This window comes from Ophidiomyces ophidiicola (assembly GCF_022830035.1).
Source record: "Ophidiomyces ophidiicola strain CBS 122913 chromosome Unknown scaffold_4, whole genome shotgun sequence".
Lineage (NCBI taxonomy): Eukaryota > Fungi > Ascomycota > Eurotiomycetes > Onygenales > Onygenaceae > Ophidiomyces > Ophidiomyces ophidiicola.
The window spans coordinates 81,128-100,464 of record NW_026054644.1 but is presented as its reverse complement, the minus strand read 5'-3'; the positions used below and the strand labels follow the sequence as shown (position 1 = coordinate 100,464).

The window sequence follows — 19,337 nt, the reverse complement described above, 5'->3', positions numbered from 1 at the left end:
TTCCCGCCTCTCGTTTTTGGGTGTTGGTGGCCAGGCACAACTGTGCACTGCTTGCCGGCCGGCGCAGAAGACGCGACAAGCCCCCGCCCACCAGCCGGTCTCTGACGTAATCGCGGTTGCTCGGCCAAAGTGCGCGGGCACCTTGCCGCCTTGGGACTAGCTTTGTTTACTCGCCCTGCGCCCAAAGCCATCGATCGCTCAACCAGCCCATCGCCTTCTCGCTCGTCCACCCGCCTGCTGCTCGCAACCCCCCAGGCTGCCTGACGCTGCGCTCTGCCAGACCTGCTCCTGCTTGCCTGGCTCTGCTGTTTTGCTTGCCGCGTGTACCTCTTCTGTGCGCACGCTTTTGTTGCGTTTGGGTGGTCATTGCTTGCACTAAGCGCAACCAGCTTCACTAGCACGTCACTTGAGCCAGCTCTCTCTTTTTCACCATATGCGCTCTTGAACTCCTCCCTCTTCATCAGCATCGAAACAATGGATGCAAAGGTAGGCTCTTTCCTCTTAACAGCACGTGCCATTTCTTTCTCCATCCAAATACACGCTATTCTGACTGTCTTATACACGTGCTTATATCAAACAATGCTAACTTCACTCCGGCAGCCCCAGCGCCTAGGCATGACTCGCTTTCGGGGAGATGAGAATGCTCCTCCCCCCAATCGCACTGGCAAAACCCTGCACCACCGCACCAAGTCCACCCCGGCCCTGTCTGCCCTCGTCGATGCCGCCCGTGCGAAAGAGCCGCTGAAGCGACCCGCTCTGGGGAACGTCAGCAACACGGCTGGCGTCCTGCGTCTAGCGAAGGACGATATCTCCACTGCCCTGCTGAAGAACGCCAAAAACATAGCCGGACTTGCGCGACCAGCTCAACGAATCTCCCAAGGTACGGCTGCGAAGGCTCTGGTGGACACCGAGAGTACCTTGGCAAAACTGAACGCGGTGGACCAACTGCCTGTCAACCCTCGTAAACCACCCGTGCGACGTGGTACCCTTTCCAAGGGATCTTCCTTGCCTCTCGTCGAACCTGCAGGTTCATCTGCAAGCAAGAATCTCCCTGCCGGCCCAAAGAAGGACCTTTGCGCTGACTCCGAGACGGACTCAGCCGACTCAGATGGTAGTGTTCACACTGAGGAGTCAAAGCAGAAAGATTCCATTGCCGACGACATCAGTGGTCTTCCAAAAGCTGAAGGGATATACATTGAAGACAATGGAGAGATCAAGATCTACAACCCTCCACTCTCCACCAGCAGTTCCCCTGAAGCACCTGAGACCAAGCCGGTGTCTTTGCCCAACCTTACTAGCACTCAAGGAGTGTCCGCTGATTTACCAAATAGAGGGACCGTCGTGAATTACATCCAAAATGATACTTCATATGAACTGGAAGAATCGTGGGAGGAAGAGAACGAAAATTATCTTGATGATGGCTATGTGACTACTTGCACCCAGCACTATACCACTGACAATATCACCGGAGGTCTCACAACCGTTCTTTTTCCTGAGTTTAACGCGAATGTGAGAAGAGAACTCGCACTGGCCAAGCAGACCGTCGAAGCTACGCGCAGTATCGAGGATTATGAAGACGAATGCTTCGACCAAACCATGGTTGCCGAATATGGCGAAGATATTTTTGACTACATGAGAAGCCTTGAGGTATATATAATCCACAAGACTATCACGCGTATACTTCCATAGACTAATTGATATAGATCAAACTTCTACCCAACCCTCACTATATGGACTGCCAGACTGAGATCCAATGGTCCATGCGCTCTGTCCTTATGGATTGGCTGGTTCAGGTCCATCTTCGATTTAACCTCCTTCCTGAGACCCTCTTCCTCTGCGCCAACTACATTGACAGGTTCCTGTCCTGCAAAATTGTTTCTCTGGGTAAACTCCAGCTGGTCGGCGCCACTGCGATTTTCATTGCAGCCAAGTATGAAGAGATCAACTGCCCATCCGTCCAGGAGATCGTTTATATGGTTGATAAAAGCTACACCGCAGACGAAATCTTGAGAGCTGAACGCTTCATGCTCAGCCTCCTTCAGTTTGAACTTGGTTGGCCGGGACCAATGAACTTCCTTCGTCGGATCAGCAAAGCTGATGATTATGACTTCGAAACTCGCACTCTCGCAAAGTATTTCCTTGAAATCACTCTCATGGATGAGAGATTCGTCGGTAGCCCTCCAAGCTTCCTTGCTGCCGGGGCACATTGCCTTGCCAGAATGATTCTCAGAAAAGGGGACTGGGTATGTTTTCTGCCTTGACATTTAAAAACTAGAGACCACCATTTCTAACTATTTTCCAGACCCCGGCTCACGTTCACTATTCCAACTACACTTATTCGCAGCTTTTTCCTCTCGTTTCGATGATGCTTGACTGCTGTGAATTTCCAATGCGGCACCACCCTGCTATTTACGAGAAGTACTCTGATCGACGTTTCAAGCGTTCTTCTTATTTTGTCGAGAACGAGGTCATGCGCGGCTTTGAGATTCCTCCCGTTTCTCGAACCCTGTCCGGGGGTCGCCATCCTTCGTCCAACAAACCCTTTACGGCAAGCCAGGGATTTCTGTAACTTCATTCTCTCAATGACCTTTTTTACTTTTACATCATCGACGATTCTTAAACTACTACGTCTTCTCAGAACTGGGTTTCCTTTCACTTTTCAATTCTCGGCGCTCTACGGGCGGGCATCCTGGGCTTCACGCGGACGATTTTTTTAACACACGACCACAGAACATCATGACCCCAGATATCCAAGTTCGCCAGCAGGCTATGAAACCTTTGACGTTCGCTACCACACTCCTTCCCCCATGTTTAGATATTTCTTTTGTAGTAACTTACTCTGCCCACGATGAAGAATGGAGTTAATATCAGGTGGCGTTCAACGGATGCAAAAAAAGGGAACGGGCATTTCATATGGTTATGGAACGGGCCAGCGAGAACATTTTTTATTTCAAGATCGGTTACAAGATTGGGCTTTTTGTGGTCTTTTTTGCTTTTATTTAGGTCCTTAGCTTTTTCTATAAATTAATCCACTTGTATGTGTCTCTACCCTTGGCTCATTGTCTGCTTTTGCTTGCTGTGCTGCTCTACCAAACGCCTCCTCATACTATCTAGAAAGTCCAGTATTTGCTAGTCAAAGCTCAAGACAGAGAGTATGCTTCCTAAAGCAGTATATCCGAAATAGTTAGGCGATTTCCGTTCGGCAATCTCATTGTAGAAAATTTTAAAAAGCCCACATTTGCACCCTCCATGTTTCTTGCCAGACAACACAGGCAACGCAAGAAACGCAGCCATCATGGAGGAACGTACGGAAAAGGACTATGAAAAGATTGGCAATCCAGTCTTGCTGGAAAAGATTGACAAACTCTTCGAATGCAATGTGGGAGACCTGGTGGATCTTCCAATAATTGTTGTTGTTGGAGACCAATCCAGCGGCAAAAGTTGTGTGCTTGCAGGCCTTACCAAGCTGCCGTTTCCTCGAGACAGCGGCCTTTGCACCAGGTTCGCGACCCAGATCATTTTTCGTCGATCAAACATCAAGAAGATCGGAGTCTCTATCATCCCTGCACCAGCGTCAACCAAAGAGCATGCGGAAAAGGTCAAGGCCTGGCATATTGAGGTCGAAAACCTGGACAATGAATCCTTTACTAAGATTTTATCCCAGGTACGTGGTGTGCTGTCATTGACTGTAATTCGAGGCTGATTATTGTGTCAAAAGGCACACGAGGTGATGAACTTGTCATCTCAGACCGAGAAAGAAAAGTCTTCCTTGTCCACCTTCAGTGAAGACGTTCTCCGCTTGGAGATCCAGGGTCCGGACGACGACCACTTGAGCGTTATCGATGTTCCCGGCTTGTTCACAAACACAACTGATGGCGTCACCTCTAAGGAGGATATCACAATCGTTCAAAACATGGTCCTTCGCTATATGAGAAACCCGCGATCTGTCATGCTAGCCGTTGTGCCAGCGAACGTTGATATTGCAACTCAAGCTATTATCCAACATGCAAAAGAGCTTGACCCAAGTGGTGAAAGAACCCTAGGCGTCTTTACCAAGCCAGACCTTGTCGATGAAGGTGCAGAAGTGGCAGTTCTAGACATGTTGAATGGGGAAAAATCCGGCATCAAGTTGGGCTGGAATGTAGTTCGCAATCCTGGGCAAAAGGACCTTTCAATGGGCAAGATTGGCCGCGACTCTGAGGAGGCCTTTTTTAACGAAGTTAGTCCCTGGAAGTCTGTTGACAAAGACAAAGTGGGAATCGAATCGCTTCGTGGTCGCCTCCAAGAGGTCTTGACGAACCACATTCGCCGTGAATTTCCAAAGGTGAGTTTCAGCGAGTTATTTAAAGGTGAACACACCTCTAATCCTGCCCTAGGTCAAAGCAGAGATATCCAAGCAGTTGGCTATATGCAAAAAAGAACTACAGTCTTTCGGGGCAGACCGTAGCACTCCTCAGCAACAAGCAGCTTTCCTTCTAGATATCGTCACAAAATTCCAGGATATTGTTGGTCAAGCACTGGTAACCGATTACGGGCGCAATGACGTATTTGAACAATACCGCGAATTTCGCCTTGCTACTCTGCTTGTGCACAGAGAAGAAGAATTTGGCAAAACGATGATTAGATGGGGCCAACAATACCATTTCGAGGAAGGAAATAAAGAGTCGGAGACTGACAGCAACGAGGAGTTGGTTAGTTTTGAATTTAAGGATGTGCGAGAGACAGAAAACCCAATCGAGCTTGAAGATATACTTCAAGATCAAGAGACTGTTTGTGAACCGCAGAGGAAAATTTTGGAGTGGCTGCAGGGCCTGTACCATCAATCAAAAGGCTTTGAAATAGGAACATTCAGCGGATCCCTTCTGGCGACTGTTATGAGAAAACAGGCATCAAAATGGAGAGCCATTTCGCTTGGTTACATCAGTGATGTGATTGTTATCGTCCATGAATTCATCACCAAGGTTTTGGATTCGGTTTGTCCAGACAAGCAAGTACACAGCGGTCTTCTGGAGCATATGACAGATGAACTGACCGAAATTTACAAAAAAACAATCCACCATGTCCATTTTCTTCTGTCAGCTGAGTTCTCTGGAATTCTCAGAACACAGAATCAGGCGTTTGGAGAGAAGCTAGATCAACTGTGAGTAACTACCGTGATCGGCTGACAAGAGAAAATCCTTCAAAGTACTCTACTGATCCTAGTTCTAGCCGAGCAAAGGACCATCCGATGAGCAATGCAAAAAATGCCGCTAAAGATATCCACGCAATCATCGAGTCTTATTATAATATTGCACTTAATCGATTCGTGGACTCCGTCACCATCCAAGCAGTTTATCAATATCTCGTGGTTGGCCCCAATACTCCATTGAAGTTACTTTCGCCTGCGTATATTCAACAACTTACCCCTGAAAGTCTCCAAAATATCGCGGGAGAAGCTTCTAATATTAAGCGTAAACGCCAACAACTGGAGAAAAGGATTGGGGACCTGGAAGCGGCACGAAGAATTCTTCGCTGAGCTGCGGGGCTTGTCGAGTGCCAAAGTAAAACCCTCTTTCATCTCCGGATATATTTTCGAAGAGAAAGAAATAGGCAAGACGCAGGGCTCAAGATAATGTGTTGGTGAGGATGAATACCGAAGTCTTGGTTGACTCTCTAGGTTAATGTTGAAACTATGCATTAGGTGTATCATAGAGTCTTCCAAGTATTAAATTCCTCTTCCAAGTGATCTTTGAATTTTGTAAATTTATTACCAAAACTCATTCCACACCTCCAACATTCCAAGTCACGCTGGAGGTAGCCTTCCCTTCCAGGATGCCTCCTCGCATCATCGATGTCAAGGGGGAAATCAAGAATCGGAACAAAGAATGGTGTGAAAAAGCTATTATAGTGTTTTTTGTGTTTGAGGCTCGGACTGTGCCTGTCTCTGGATATAACATGGACGTGGAGATGATTCATTGACGGATGAGCATGTACACCACATGATATCTCCTTTTCCCAATCCCGGCCAGGAGGCAGCTCATTTGGAGGCGGGTCGGCATCCATGGCTTCCAGGCGAGCGGCCTCGGAACGAGAAGTTTTGCCATACATACGTCGCAGTTCAGAGACAGCTAAGCTTCGAAGCTTCATTGTTTCGTCGCGCACCTTGGCTAAGAACTCACGGTCTTCGAAGGCATCAAACGGATGTAATCGAGATTTCGATGGGTCTCTAGGCAGTAGAAGAAGATGTAGGCTTGATTTAGGGTACAGATCAGTTATGGCAACGAAATCATCGTTATAATATACAACTCCGGGAGTTGATTCCGGGTGTTTGATATAGGTCCCCAAAGCATCACGGCCCTGGAAAACATGGGGTGACGTTGCAGAGGGGTGAACGGGATGTGACGACTTGGAAGCGATTTTGGGCTTTTGAGACATGAGCACTGTAACTGCACCGTAACCAAGTCAGAATTATCACGGGGCATTGTCTGGTCTTAGAGAGGTGATATACAAGCATTCAATGGATCTCCGCCAGCACCCATAGAGAGTGACTCTCCGGGTTTATCCATACCCTAGAATTAGTATTTCTCGGCTCTAATGTAATATCGGCAGTGCCCGCGAGTTTGGTGGTGAAGTGTTCAGTAGTTGAAGCTTTTCGTGCCGCAAAGTTGGATGGCTGAAGCCGAGCTGCGCTGACTAAGCCGAGGCACAGTTCCTCGATTTCACATTTGACAGAACGACCCTTTGATAGACCGATCCTAAGGGCATCAAGTTAAGTTACAGCCATTGGGATTCCCCCTTTCCACCGTCGGACGATGGCCCCGAAAAGGGGCGGCGGCAATCGAGGAAAATCGAACAACCAACCTCCCCAAGAAATCTCCATTGCTGATTTCGTCGCCGGCGATTCCAAAAATGCGAAGGGCAAAGCTAAGGGAAAGACTGGGGGCGACCAGCCTGGGGATGCTGCGGAGCAGCCAAAAAAGCCCACGGTTAAAGCCATTATAGGAGGGGCCTCCTGGACGGGAAAACTGCCAGTCAACATGCTCTCTGAACACTGTCAGAAGCAGAAATGGGAGAAACCAGATTATACAATGGTAAATTTGCGCCCGTCGCAATGGATATTTTTATATCGCTAGGGGTTACTCATCAGTGCCCTAGTTCAAATCCCCAGACGGTTTTATATCAAGCGTCATTCTAAAGAAAGTCAACCCCAAGACCAAAGAGACCACCACGCTTCCTGCAATGCGCCCACCTCCCGCCCACGCGAAACTAGCCGCTCAGCCCACTGCACTTGAGGCGCGGCACTTTGCGGCCGCCTACACGCTGTTTCGCGTGTGCAATATGCAGAATCTACACATGATGATGCCTCCAACCTACCGCGACTTGTGGAAAAAGGAATTCGCTGAACTCAAGACGGAAGATGTGAAAGACGGTAAAAAGTGGATGTATGAGGCCGATCCCTTTGTTGCATTGCAAGAACGTCAAAACTCCGCAGCCGATGCTGCGAAACGGAAATCGGAGCAAAATAACAAGAGTAAGACGAAAGAAAATGCGCCATCGGTTCGATTGGCTTCGGGCGGTGGGAACGAACATGCACATCGTATTAATTGGAATAAAGCAAGTAGAATTGAGATGGGGGAGAAGATACGGAGGAAGATTGAAGATCTCGTCCGCCAAAGTGCCCTCTGGAACCCATATAATGTTCGCATACCCGATTCTGAAAGAGCAGGCTTGCTAGAAAAACTCAGCAGTTTAGGCTTTCGAAAAATTCACGTTGAAGAAGCTCTGGAGGTGTGTAAGGATGGGGAAGAGGCATTAGAATGGCTGCTGATACATGTTCCGGAAGACGACCTTCCGAAATGGAGTCTGCCGGAAAGGTATTCTGCTGGCATAAGCCTTGCCAGTGGTGATCTGGCTAGAGAATCTAAAATTAAACGGTTGGCCATGGCTGGTTACTCTACTGATCTGTGCGCCAAAGTTCTCAGTGATAATAATGATGATGACCTTAAAGCCGCGGAATGCCTTCAGGATCTTTTAATTGGTGATTCTCTGCAAGCTAATCCGCTATCCGATAGTGAGGGAGACATATGGGAGGAAGAAAGCCACACCCTGGAAGCAATATATGGGGATAGGTTTCAAAAACTGAGCAAAAGTCGGTGCGAGATCGTATCAGATCAATTACATTCGCAGTATGACGTAACCTATCACTTTCAGAGGCCTGTTTCCTGGTCATATCCAGCTCGCCCCTTGATTCTTTCCATATCATCCAAGGGTATACCGGCATATATCCGGCTCAACGCGATTAGGAAAGCTATAGAGTACGCCAATGACAATCTACTTGGAGGCCCCATGGTCTTTAATCTGGTGGATTGGTTGGACGAGAACATCCCTTGCATCCTGGAGAACCCCGGAAAACTTCGAGCGATCTCGATCGAATCTCAATCTGAAACGATCAATGAGTTCCCTGATCTGACTGGTCCAAATCGGGCCCGAAGAACCCCTCACCGGGTCGGATCGAAATCCAGATCTACGGAGAACGCCGAATTTCTTAGGCGATGGGAATCAAAGCAAGAAAGCCCCGAGCAAAAGAAAATGATTGGTGCCAGAAAATGCCTTCCAGCTTGGAACACCCAAGCCGCAATACTGGAAGCAGTAAATGCTCATCAAGTGACAATCATATCTGGAGAAACTGGAAGCGGCAAAAGCACACAGTCGGTCCAGTTTCTACTTGACGACTTGATATGTCGAGGTCTTGGATCGGTGGCCAACATTGTCTGCACACAACCCAGGCGCATCTCAGCGCTTGGCCTTGCTGACCGAGTCAGTGCCGAACGCTGCTCCACTGTTGGCGACGAGGTTGGATATATCATTCGGGGGGACAGCAAATTTAGACAAGGTCTTACCAAGATCACGTTCATGACAACTGGTGTGTTGTTGCGGCGAATGCAGGTGGGTGGCGATAGTCTTGAAGAGTCTCTGGCCGACATCACTCATGTGGTGGTCGATGAAGTGCATGAGCGCAGTCTAGATACGGATATCCTATTGGCAGTTTTGAAAGAAGCACTGAAATTTAGAAAGGATCTCAAACTCATACTTATGAGTGCCACACTGGACTCGGATCTTTTTGTACAGTACTTTGGCGGCGAGAGGCAGGTTGGCCGGGTGGATATTGCTGGGCGAACGTTTCCGGTTGAGGATGTTTATATTGACCAAGTTATGCAGTTAACGGGTTTTAACCCAGAAGGAGTGCCGACTAGCTGGGACGAAACTTCATTCGCTGAGCCGGCCGACGCGTCTTTAGGGAAGTCCATTCAAAGGCTTGGAAAGGGGATCAATTACGATCTGATTGCGGCTACCGTTCGTCACATTGATGCCCGTCTACATGGCAAGCCAGGGGGCATCTTGGTCTTCTTACCTGGTACAATGGAGATAGACCGTTGTCTGGGGGCTATGAAAGACTTACCTTTCGCGCACCTGCTGCCCCTGCATGCGTCTCTCACGCCGAATGAGCAGAGAAAGGTATTTTTAGCGGCTCCTAGTGGAAAACGAAAGGTAATTGCGGCCACAAATGTAGCCGAAACATCGATTACGATTGAAGACGTTGTCGCGGTCATCGACACTGGGCGAGTAAAGGAAACGCGGTACAGCGCGGCGGATAATATTGTTCGTCTCGAGGAGACGTGGGCGTCTCAGGCGGCTTGCAAACAACGTCGAGGCCGAGCGGGACGGGTTACCAGTGGTACTTGCTACAAGCTGTACACTCGAAATGCCGAAACGAATATGGCGGCTCGACCTGCACCCGAGATCAAACGGGTTCCGTTGGAGCAGCTTTGCTTGTCCGTCAAGGCCATGCGAGGGATAGACGACGTTGCTGGGTTCCTCATGACCACACTGACACCTCCCGATACGGCGGCAGTACATGGTGCTCTGGGCGTGCTGCATCGCATTGGCGCTCTGGATAACAACCAATTAACGGTGCTCGGCCGATACCTCTCGATAATTCCAGCGGACCTGCGTTGTGCCAAGCTGATGGTATATGGTGCGATCTTCGGATGTCTGGAAGCGTGCTTATCGATAGCCGCCATCCTCACGGTGAAGAGCCCCTTTCTGTCGCCGAAGGACAAGCGGGATGCAGCGCGGAGTGCAAGGGCCAGTTTTTCGACGGGAGACGGCGATCTCCTGATAGACTTGGCAGCATACCAGCAGTGGCTGGAGCGGGGTAAGTCGCAGGGCTATCGAAAGACGGCATCGTGGTGCAGCGACAATTTCCTCGCCCCGCAAACGTTGCGTGACATCTCGTCGAACCGCGCGCAGCTGCTGAGTTCGCTGAAGGACGTGGGGATTCTGCCGGTGGACTACCAGGACGGGGACGAAGGGTCGGAGCGGCGGTGGAACCGGCACAAGCAGAACACGCAGCTGCTCCGGGCGTTGATTGCGGGGGCGTTCAATCCTCAGGTTGTCTCGATCCAGTTTCCGGACAAGAAATTTGCCGCGTCGATGACGGGCACGATCGAGGTGGACCCGGAAGCGCGCACGATCAAGTATTTCAACGAGGAGAACGGGCGGGTGTTTGTGCACCCGAGCTCGGCGCTGTTCGACGCGCAAGGGTTCTCTGGGGCGGCGGCGTACGTGAGCTATTTCTCGAAGCTGGCGACGAGCAAGGTGTTTATCCGCGACCTGACCCGTAAGCTTCCACGTTTATTTTTTAATTTTTGATTTTTATTTTGTTTTTTGTGGTCAGACGCTAAGTACCCCCCCAGCTTTCAATGCATACGCGCTCCTTCTGTTCGCCGGGCCCATCACGCTGGACGGGCACGGGCGTGGGCTGGTGGTGGACGAGTGGCTGCCGCTCCGGGGCTGGGCGAGAATCGGGGTGCTGGCGTCGCGGCTGCGGATGATGCTGGACCGGGCGCTTGCGCGGCGGCTGGAGCGACCGGCGCAGGAGCTGGGCGACGACGCGGTGGTGGAGGCGGTGCGGCACCTGGTGCTGCTCAACGGGCAGGACCAGTAGGAGTAGATCAGTGGTGGTAGGTAGTGGTGGTAGGTATGTAGATACTCCGTATGTAGGTACTCTGTATTAATTAGTCATCAAGTCTCGTGGCGCGCGTGATTGGCCGGGGCTGGCCGCGCAGTCTAGACGGGCCGGCCGCTTTGACTTCCCGCTGGCGTGCCGTGTGGGCGGCCGCACAGGGGCGACGCATCACTTGTGGCTGCTCGTTTTTGTTTCCGAACGAACGGCGCAACGTCGCGCGGGCTGGATCGAAAGCGCTGCGGGAGTCAGCCGGCGGTCGGTCGGTCGGTTGGCCGGCCGGTGTGTCGCTCTGTCGGTCTGTCCGTCGTGGTCGTGGAGACGGGGCAGGGCCAGCGCGGCGGCGTGGGGGGCGTGGGGCCGGCGTGCAGGAAGAGAAGAGGAGAGAGTCGTTAACTAGTTAGTTAACTACCTACCTAGTAGTCAAAAGAGACGCAGAGTCAGCGAGCCCAACGCAGAGCGAGTCGTGATAGAGCGCGCCGCGACGCCGCGCGGGATTCTCGCCGATCGACGGCGGGCGGGCGTGGTCTGGCCCGCGGCGCTAGGCCCGAAGCAGCGCCCCCCCCCTGAGGGCCCGCCGCCGTCGCGCCGGCCTTAAGACGCCGCCCGTCGCCCTTTATCGCGCCCGCCCGCTGCACTGCGTTGCTTCACTCTGTCTGTCTGTCTGTCTGTCGCTGCTGGCCCTCGACCGTAGCCCCGTGAGCCTGCCCGCCTTCCGTCTTTTGCTTGCCCGTCCATCGCTGCTCTGCCCTGGCATCCGATGCCCGGCCCAAAGCGTACGTGCCTACGCCGGGAGACCACGCCGCCCCAACGCCCCCTGCGCGACCAATAACCACCGTCGGGCCCGCCGCCCGCTGTAGCGCCCTCGAAGCATGGATGGACTTGCCCGCCGTGTCCATCATGATGGCCCTCGTCCCGACCCCTCGCCGCCCGCTGCCGCCATCGACCTGCCGTCGCTCCCCCGCTCGCCGCCCCAGTCCACCGTCGCCGTCGCCGTCGCCGTCGCCAGCCATGACCCCATGCCCCAGCAGCTGGCCGCCTTGAAGGCCGTGCTGCGCGAGGCCGACCAGGACGCCTTCTGGCTCCACCTGATGCACGGTGTGGCCGCCCTCGGCCGCGCCCAGGCCGTGTTCGTCGCCCACGGCGCCCGCGTACGCGATGCCGACAACGATGTCGAGATGCCGTCTCTGGACGAAAGGGGTTCGGCCGTGCTGGGCGTGGCGGTCTATTACCACGACGGCCACGGCCTGGACGGTCTGCATAGGGACTATAAAGATCTGCTGCGAGACCTTCCGTGCGTCGCGATGAATAACCACAAGGTGTGCCTGGTGCCCGACGCCTTACGCTCCGTCGTCGGCACCGACGCAGATCGCTTTCCGTTGCCCTTTGAAGCGTACCTGGCCATCCCTCTGTTCCTGCCCGACGGTTCCTTGGCCCACCTCGGCTTGTTATGGACCGCAGAAGGCTTGCAGACCCAAACTGCCTCGTGGCCGTATCTTGAAGTGTCCCTCCGCTGTCTGGAGGATATGGTTGTTCATCGCTTGGCAGTAAACGATGGCCCTGCAAAAGGTATGCATGGTCAGAAAGGGGATGACTTGGATCGACAGCTCCAAGGCAAACAGCAAAGGCCTACCCTACACCAGGCTGCCCTCATGGCCACCCCGGCCTTTAAACCCTATGCACGAAGCCTATCACATGAACTTCGAACTCCGATGCAGGGTGTCGTCGGCATGCTCGATATTATGCATGCGACCGTTCAAGATCGAATCGAGAATGACCAGGACACAAGGCTAATTTCAATGTTCACCGAATTTCGCGAGAATATCGAGACCATTCAAGGTTCGTGGTGCATCAAGTGTGCAACGCTCTCTACATTCGATGTCACCGCTAACCCCCCTAACAGACAGCGCAAGACGGGCTATAGAGGCCGCGGACAACATCGTACATGCGTATAACTTGAATATGCAGGTTCCCGAGACGCCTCGGAATCCGTCTGACGACGGAATGCAGCATCCCTCCTTCTCCCCCGGCAATGAGACGTCTGATAGCCGCCCGAACATCTTCATCGAAGGCAGCGACATCTTGGTCAAGCCCTACAAACGTAGAAGAAGCGCCCCTGTGGACTGGCAAACCACATCGTCGCCAAAGCATCGCTGCACTCCTTCGTCGCGTAGAGGATTGTCTCCTCGCACCGCCGAGCTAAAGGCCGCGATTGAAGAGAGCGACAAAATAGTCTGCGATGCTGTGCACGATGACATGGAGGCTTTCGTAGGTGCAGTTCCTCAAAGACCATCGGCAACCCGTGAACTGTCATGGCCACGGACCACCCGTGTTGTATTCCCTCCCATGACTCTGCATTACACAAAAATTCGAGACCTGCTTCGCCTCGTCATCAACGAGTCGCTTCAAGTTGGTGGCCGGCCGGACTTTGCGAGGGTCGAGTCCACAGAGCACGGAGAGAGGATTGAAGTCCAAACCTTAAGCTGCAATAACCAGTTTTTTACCAAATACATTGACTGGTGGGTAGACCCTTTGGTGCCGGAGATCTTATGTGTCGATGAAAAGGACCTTACAAAACTTATTTCTTGCGTTTTTCTTAACGCCCTCAAATTCACAGAAGTGGGAGAGATAACAGTCACTGTCACCGTTGGTGGCAAGCCTCAATGGGTCCTCATCAACGTAATTGACACAGGCACTGGAATACCAGACGATTTTCTACCAAATCTGTTCAAGCCTTGGGCCCGCGAGGATGGCTCCACGACACGCAGCAAGGAAGGGCTAGGCCTTGGCCTAATGGTCGCCAAAGGATTGTCGCGGAAGCTCCACGGAGACCTACTCTGCGTTCGTTCATCGATAGCTGGTCCAAATCGCGGATCTGAATTCCAAATCACCCTTCCCGTATTTCCCAATGATAGCGTGAGCCGGCCGCAAACTCCCTACACTAACGACAATCCCTCGACACCTAGATCAACCGTTGCATCCGTTGGCACTGATGGAATTCACAGCCATTCGGCTGGCCGGTCGAAATCCATCATTGATGAGGCTTCCTCGCCTTTAGCCTCCCCAATTTGCCTAGACGAAAAAGCACTTGGCCACCAACCTGGCCCTGCACCGGCCATAAGGAGCGCCTCTCGACGCTTCTCTGGGTTGTCAAGACCCATCACCCTATTGGGCCAGTCTTTTGACAAATTCTTGGCCCAGAAGCATCCTTTGACGTTTCTCGTTGCCGAGGATAACAAAATAAACCGTCGTATATTGGTTAGCATGCTGGCCAAACTCGGCTACCATGATGTATACGAAGCGTTCGATGGAAGAGAGGCTGTTCGCATCGTAAACGAGGTGCTCTCCAGCCATTCCTCGCATGCTCCCGCACCAACTACGCCGTTGAGTTCGAGAAGCGGCTCAGACATTACATTAGACAACGCATCGGCTACCTTGCCAGCCGCTGCTGCCCCTTTTACCGATCCCGTGCCGAACGACACGCAGACCCAAACGCCTCCCGACTCCGATCCAGAACTGGATAAAGTAGGGGCTCCAAAACAACATAAGCCCATTGACGTTGTTCTTATGGATCTTTGGATGCCCTATATGGATGGATATGAAGCTACCGAGAAGATTTTTTCCTTGTTCGATGAGCACAGACAACAGCTCGAAAACCTGCGACTTGGTACGGATAACGATCCTGCCACAACCCTACAGCATGTGGCTCTTATACCGCCCACGGTTTTGGCGGTCAGTGCCGATGTCACCGATGATGCGCTTGACAGGGCGACTAGAGTTGGTATGGAGGGATACATGACAAAGCCGTTCAAGCTGAAGGATTTGGAGAGGCTGATTGCGGAATTTTGTTCTAGACGGGACAGATAACAAAAATATAATGTTGCGAGCATGGAGTTTTTAAACCAGGATTCGGTTTATTTAATCAGGAGTCCCAGAATATATGAAGATGATATCCCCCCAAGCTTTGAATTTTCTTTGTGGCCCTTTCATCTCTTTCTTTGATTTCAAGAATAAAGCATTTCGGCCTTGATATATAGAAAATCGGTGGTTAATGCTTACATAACAAATAAATATGATTAGCTAATCCGTTACTAATACTGGGACTTATATATTAGTCATCATTTCCAGCCCTAAGCCCTAGCTGCCCACATCCGAGTTAGTCAGACTCTGTGCACAACGAATTGTTGACTTCAAGCCGACAGAGGCCAACGACAAGCCGCCCATCCGCCTTCGACAACCACCACCCTCCTTATCCGCAGCACAGGTCATTCGAGATGGCGAACGAACGCTCCGGACTCATCGTCGGCTTGAACAAGGGTCGTGTACGCTCATACTCCCCCATCCCTTCGATCGCAGCCAAGGACAGACCTTGAACGGAGAATAGACAAAAGCATTCCCCAGACTAATATGATATTTTTGGAATACCATAGAAAACCACCGCCGTTGAGAGACGCCCCCGCATCTCCCGAAGAAAAGGGGCCCTCTCCCGACGCACCGCCTTCGTGCGAGAGATCGTCAAGGAAGTCTCTGGCCTCGCCCCCTACGAGCGCCGTGTTATTGAATTGTTGAGAAACTCCCAAGACAAGCGCGCCAGAAAGTTGGCTAAGAAGAGAGTAAGCCCTTCCCCCCTTCTCTCTCCGTCCGGCATAATGGAGAACTTGAGGCACTGCCCGCTGCGACTCTTCGAGACCCAGAGATCCATGCACGCGCGTTGCTCAATGCTCCGGGTCAACTGTGGAGGAATTTTTTGCTAACATATTTCTACTAATAGCTCGGTACCTTTGGCCGCGCCAAGAGCAAGGTCGACGAGATGCAGAAAGTCATCGCCGAATCGAGACGGGCTGGTGGACACTAAACTCGACGTGTGGGAGGCGATGGAGTACTTGCGAATGGCCGTCGGTCAATGATCCCCCCCGAAAAAGGCCTTTTTAGCGCTCGTCGAATGAGGTGCATTTGTTTATACGATACCTGGTCCTTCTCTTAGGCGGAAGAAACAAAGCTCGATTTCTTACTGGGAACAAAGGCGTGGGGAACTCGGTGAACTTTTACTGTGGACATTCGATTTTTTGATGGGATATGGTTACCTCCAAATTTCTGTGGTTTTTCATAAAAAACACATTTACACCCTTGATACATCGAAGCCGCAGTTACAGAAATCAAAATCAATAATGACATGATTCCCTGACAAATTTTTGCCATCTCTCAGCCATGTTCGAGTTGCATGAAAGCTCTTACTTCAGAATATGTGATAGGATTTTTACCCAGTATTTCTGCTGCCTAAAGGGCCCAATTAAGAAGTAGGCCGTGTAGTTCATCATTTTCATGTATGTATATACAAATCATCGATTCATCAGTGTTTTGGGTCCCAGTCTACACCAGTCAGCCTATTCAGAGCCCATCCAGCAGGTCAGCCAGGTTTGCTCATGCAACCAGCACCTTCACTTCTTTCCTGGTAACTTCAACCACTTTGGTACTCCACCTCCTTTCTTGCCAGATTTCTCGCTGTCCCCTCCTAGCTTTTTTAACCACGACTTCGTGTCGTCCTTAGTCTCCGTCACCGGAACAGCAGCCACGTCTTCAACTTTAATCTCGTTGGCCCTTTCTCGAAGCTCTACGCGAAGTACTGGAGTGCCGACTGTTCGAGCAGCCAGAGCAGCATTTTCTTCCCATACGAAATTTATAAGTACTCTCCCTGTCATTTTGAAATCTGCTATAAGATACTTATTCGAAGAGTTTGGAATGACTGTCTGGCCTCCCTGGGCAAGGGGCCCATGGGACACATTAGGGAAGAAAGAAAGATTAAATCGCTCGTTTGCGAAGGGGGTGTCAAGACAACTTCGGGCGAACGTATGTAACGATTGTGCTGTATCTTGCTGGTTGAACTTAGAAACAACCTGGCTTTGGTCCGGAAATCTAACCTTAACCTCGATATCTTTGATTTTAGCCAGTCTGTCTTTGATAGCAGATTCGTTTGCAGCCAACTCAGCGTCCCCAGCTAGCCTTGTATTTCGGCCGGCGATATTTAACCGATTCTGGTGTGCCTTCGCATGGTCAACGCTAGGTATATAGTCGTCTTCATTATGTGATATCTGGGCAGAACGGGGGGTTGTGTTTGTCGGAGGGGCGAATATCGTCACCGGCCGAGATATTTCAGGAATACTCGGCTCATCTTGAATGGAGCGTGCAGGCTCATCCGATGCTCCAGCCATAGTTACGTCGGCGTTGGAGGAGGTGGACTGCGGCGTTTCTGCAGATATGTCGTCTGTGGTTGAGGAGGTCGGAGTTTCAATAGCGACAGACTTCTCGGATTTCTCTGGTTGGGCTAGCGGAGCAGCATCAACGGAGTCAAAATACCCTTCAATTTCGCCCATTGCATCCTCCAAGGGGCGCTCAGTAATGCGAAAGCTCAGCCGAAGAAGTGCGCTGCCGCCATTTAATCCCAGTTGTGCCAGGGTCTTTTGTAAATCAGTGAACGAAGAGAGTTCACGGCCCAGAAGCTGTATTACTGGTGTTTCATAAAACAGTCTTCCCGACTCGGGTGCACTCGTGGAAGCCGTTGGAGCGCCGCGAGCAGTGAAATTCCTCGTCACGCCAGAACCCGCGACGCCAGACTCGAACTTTCGAAGAACAAGCCACAGTGTCGTGTTGCTTGGAAATTTATCCACTAGCCGCCCGGCAGTGACATCTTTGGCCTCTGATTCGGGGAGCTGCAGCGCGATGGATACAATAGCAGGCGAGCGAGAGAGCTGAACAAGCTCCAGTTTTGCCCCAGAGCTGAGACCCGATAGCCTGATAGAGAGCGAGAGGTCCAGTTGCTTTTTCTGGTGCCTGATAAGTAACCAAGCATCGCGTCAGTTGCATGCCCGAGAGCTATCCAGCGTTGGGACATCAAGGCTCACTTTAGGCCATACTGAGCCGCGTCGAGGCCCAGCTTTGCGCACGCTTCCCCCAAGATATCACTAAGATGTTTGGCCGGCGTAACTTTGACAGTAGCCCTCCTTGCCGTGGAATCAATCACAACCACATGCGAAGACATGGCGTGAGGTAGGAAGCTGGTTTCTGGCGAATGTATGTACCATGTAGCGGAGGGGTAGAGAGCAGGACAAGGCAGGAAGCGCAGGAACAGCAAATGGAGCGGTAGGGCTAAAGGCGATAGATAGAGCTGAGTAGTCTCTCAAGGGTAGAGAATGAACAGCCGTTGTGTGTGAAGCGACGAGGAGGAGGAGGAGGTGGTGGTGGTAGGCAGCGGCAGATCGTCAGCCAAACTCTCTCTCACTCCAACGCCAACTCGCTCGCTGAGCTCGACGAAGCTCCCCCAACCCGCATCGCTGCCATCAACCACCCTCGCTTCTTCCGCCCGCGAGACCTACCGTTGCCCAGGTTCTACGTACTGTTCCAAGGACGCCATTGAGCAAGCTTACACCCTTTTCTTTCCCAGAATTCCGTCACACCCAGCTATCTCCCAACAGTCATGGTAAGCTGCCCGTCGGCCTTGCAACCCAGGACCCGCTAACCGCTGTACATACAGGCATCTCCCTTTGATATAAGTACGAAGCACCCGCCTCTCCTCTTGAGCTATCACGCCTACTAACCCCCCAATCTCCAGATGGTGGAGCCTGCGTTGCCATGGTTGGCAAGGACTGTGTTGCCATAGCATGCGACCTCCGTCTCGGCATGCAAGCCCTCACCGTCTCGAACAACTTCCCTAAAGTGTTCAACTACGCGCCCTCTACATATCTCGGCCTCACAGGCCTCGCCACCGACGTTTCTTCCGTCTCTGACTTGCTTCGGTACAAGGTCAACCTCTATCGCCTGCGAGAGGAGAGGCAGATCTCGCCGCAGACCTTGGCCAACTTGGTCTCGTCGAGCCTGTACGAAAAGAGGTTTGGTCCGTGGTTTGTTAGCCCCGTGCTAGCGGGAATCAACCATACAACAGGGAAGCCCTTCATCTGTGGCTTTGACAGCATCGGCTGCATCGATTTTGCAAAGGATTTCATTGTCAGCGGTACAGCGAGCGATCAGCTGTTTGGAATGTGCGAGGGTTTGTGGGAGCCGGATTTGGTACGCAACGCGTCTGAAATTCCTATTTTGGGCGGTGTTTTGGCTAACAGTTTTACCAAGGGCCCCGAAGAATTATTCGAGACTGTATCGCAAGCCCTCCTGAATGCTGTTGATCGGGATGCGCTCTCAGGCTGGGGTGCCCATGTATACATTATAGAAAAGGACAAGGTTACAAAACGGCTGCTTAAGGGACGACAAGACTAGAGGCCCAGGGAGCTATGGCGATAATGTTTGTGTTTCTAAATCCGCACCTCTCTTTGCCTGGCATCTG

The 19,337-nt window shown here is 51.7% G+C and overlaps 7 protein-coding genes across 7 annotated transcripts; 5 read left to right on the top strand and 2 right to left on the bottom strand.

The window, feature by feature from the left end:
- Window positions 1-474: 474 nt before the first annotated feature.
- Window positions 475-2,569, top strand: CLB4 (B-type cyclin; the record flags this gene model as incomplete). Its single annotated transcript, XM_049250548.1, has 4 exons — window positions 475-486; window positions 601-1,647; window positions 1,704-2,243; window positions 2,303-2,569. The coding sequence occupies 4 exons, from the start codon at window positions 475-477 to the stop codon at window positions 2,567-2,569; spliced, it is 1,866 nt and encodes a 621-aa protein (XP_049110132.1).
- Window positions 2,570-3,295: 726 nt separating this feature from the next.
- On the top strand, window positions 3,296-5,515 carry LOZ57_001458 (uncharacterized protein; the record flags this gene model as incomplete). The annotated part of the gene is made up of 4 exons (XM_049250547.1): window positions 3,296-3,664; window positions 3,719-4,324; window positions 4,377-5,140; window positions 5,209-5,515. The coding sequence occupies 4 exons, from the start codon at window positions 3,296-3,298 to the stop codon at window positions 5,513-5,515; spliced, it is 2,046 nt and encodes a 681-aa protein (XP_049110131.1).
- Window positions 5,516-5,685: 170 nt separating this feature from the next.
- On the bottom strand, window positions 5,686-6,518 carry HNT3 (aprataxin-like protein; the record flags this gene model as incomplete). The annotated part of the gene is made up of 2 exons (XM_049250546.1): window positions 5,686-6,425; window positions 6,488-6,518. 2 exons carry the CDS (start codon window positions 6,516-6,518, stop codon window positions 5,686-5,688), a joined length of 771 nt encoding a protein of 256 aa, XP_049110130.1.
- A 273-nt stretch (window positions 6,519-6,791) lies between these two features.
- ucp12 (putative ATP-dependent RNA helicase ucp12) lies at window positions 6,792-10,987 on the top strand (the record flags this gene model as incomplete). Its single annotated transcript, XM_049250545.1, has 3 exons — window positions 6,792-7,070; window positions 7,135-10,660; window positions 10,737-10,987. 3 exons carry the CDS (start codon window positions 6,792-6,794, stop codon window positions 10,985-10,987), a joined length of 4,056 nt encoding a protein of 1,351 aa, XP_049110129.1.
- An 890-nt stretch (window positions 10,988-11,877) lies between these two features.
- On the top strand, window positions 11,878-14,872 carry LOZ57_001455 (uncharacterized protein; the record flags this gene model as incomplete). Its single annotated transcript, XM_049250544.1, has 2 exons — window positions 11,878-12,844; window positions 12,909-14,872. 2 exons carry the CDS (start codon window positions 11,878-11,880, stop codon window positions 14,870-14,872), a joined length of 2,931 nt encoding a protein of 976 aa, XP_049110128.1.
- Window positions 14,873-16,443: 1,571 nt separating this feature from the next.
- LOZ57_001454 (uncharacterized protein) lies at window positions 16,444-18,041 on the bottom strand (the record flags this gene model as incomplete). The annotated part of the gene is made up of 2 exons (XM_049250543.1): window positions 16,444-17,833; window positions 17,905-18,041. 2 exons carry the CDS (start codon window positions 18,039-18,041, stop codon window positions 16,444-16,446), a joined length of 1,527 nt encoding a protein of 508 aa, XP_049110127.1.
- Window positions 18,042-18,476: 435 nt separating this feature from the next.
- On the top strand, window positions 18,477-19,270 carry PUP3 (proteasome core particle subunit beta 3; the record flags this gene model as incomplete). Its single annotated transcript, XM_049250542.1, has 3 exons — window positions 18,477-18,479; window positions 18,534-18,552; window positions 18,612-19,270. 3 exons carry the CDS (start codon window positions 18,477-18,479, stop codon window positions 19,268-19,270), a joined length of 681 nt encoding a protein of 226 aa, XP_049110126.1.
- Between the last annotated feature and the right edge of the window lie 67 nt (window positions 19,271-19,337).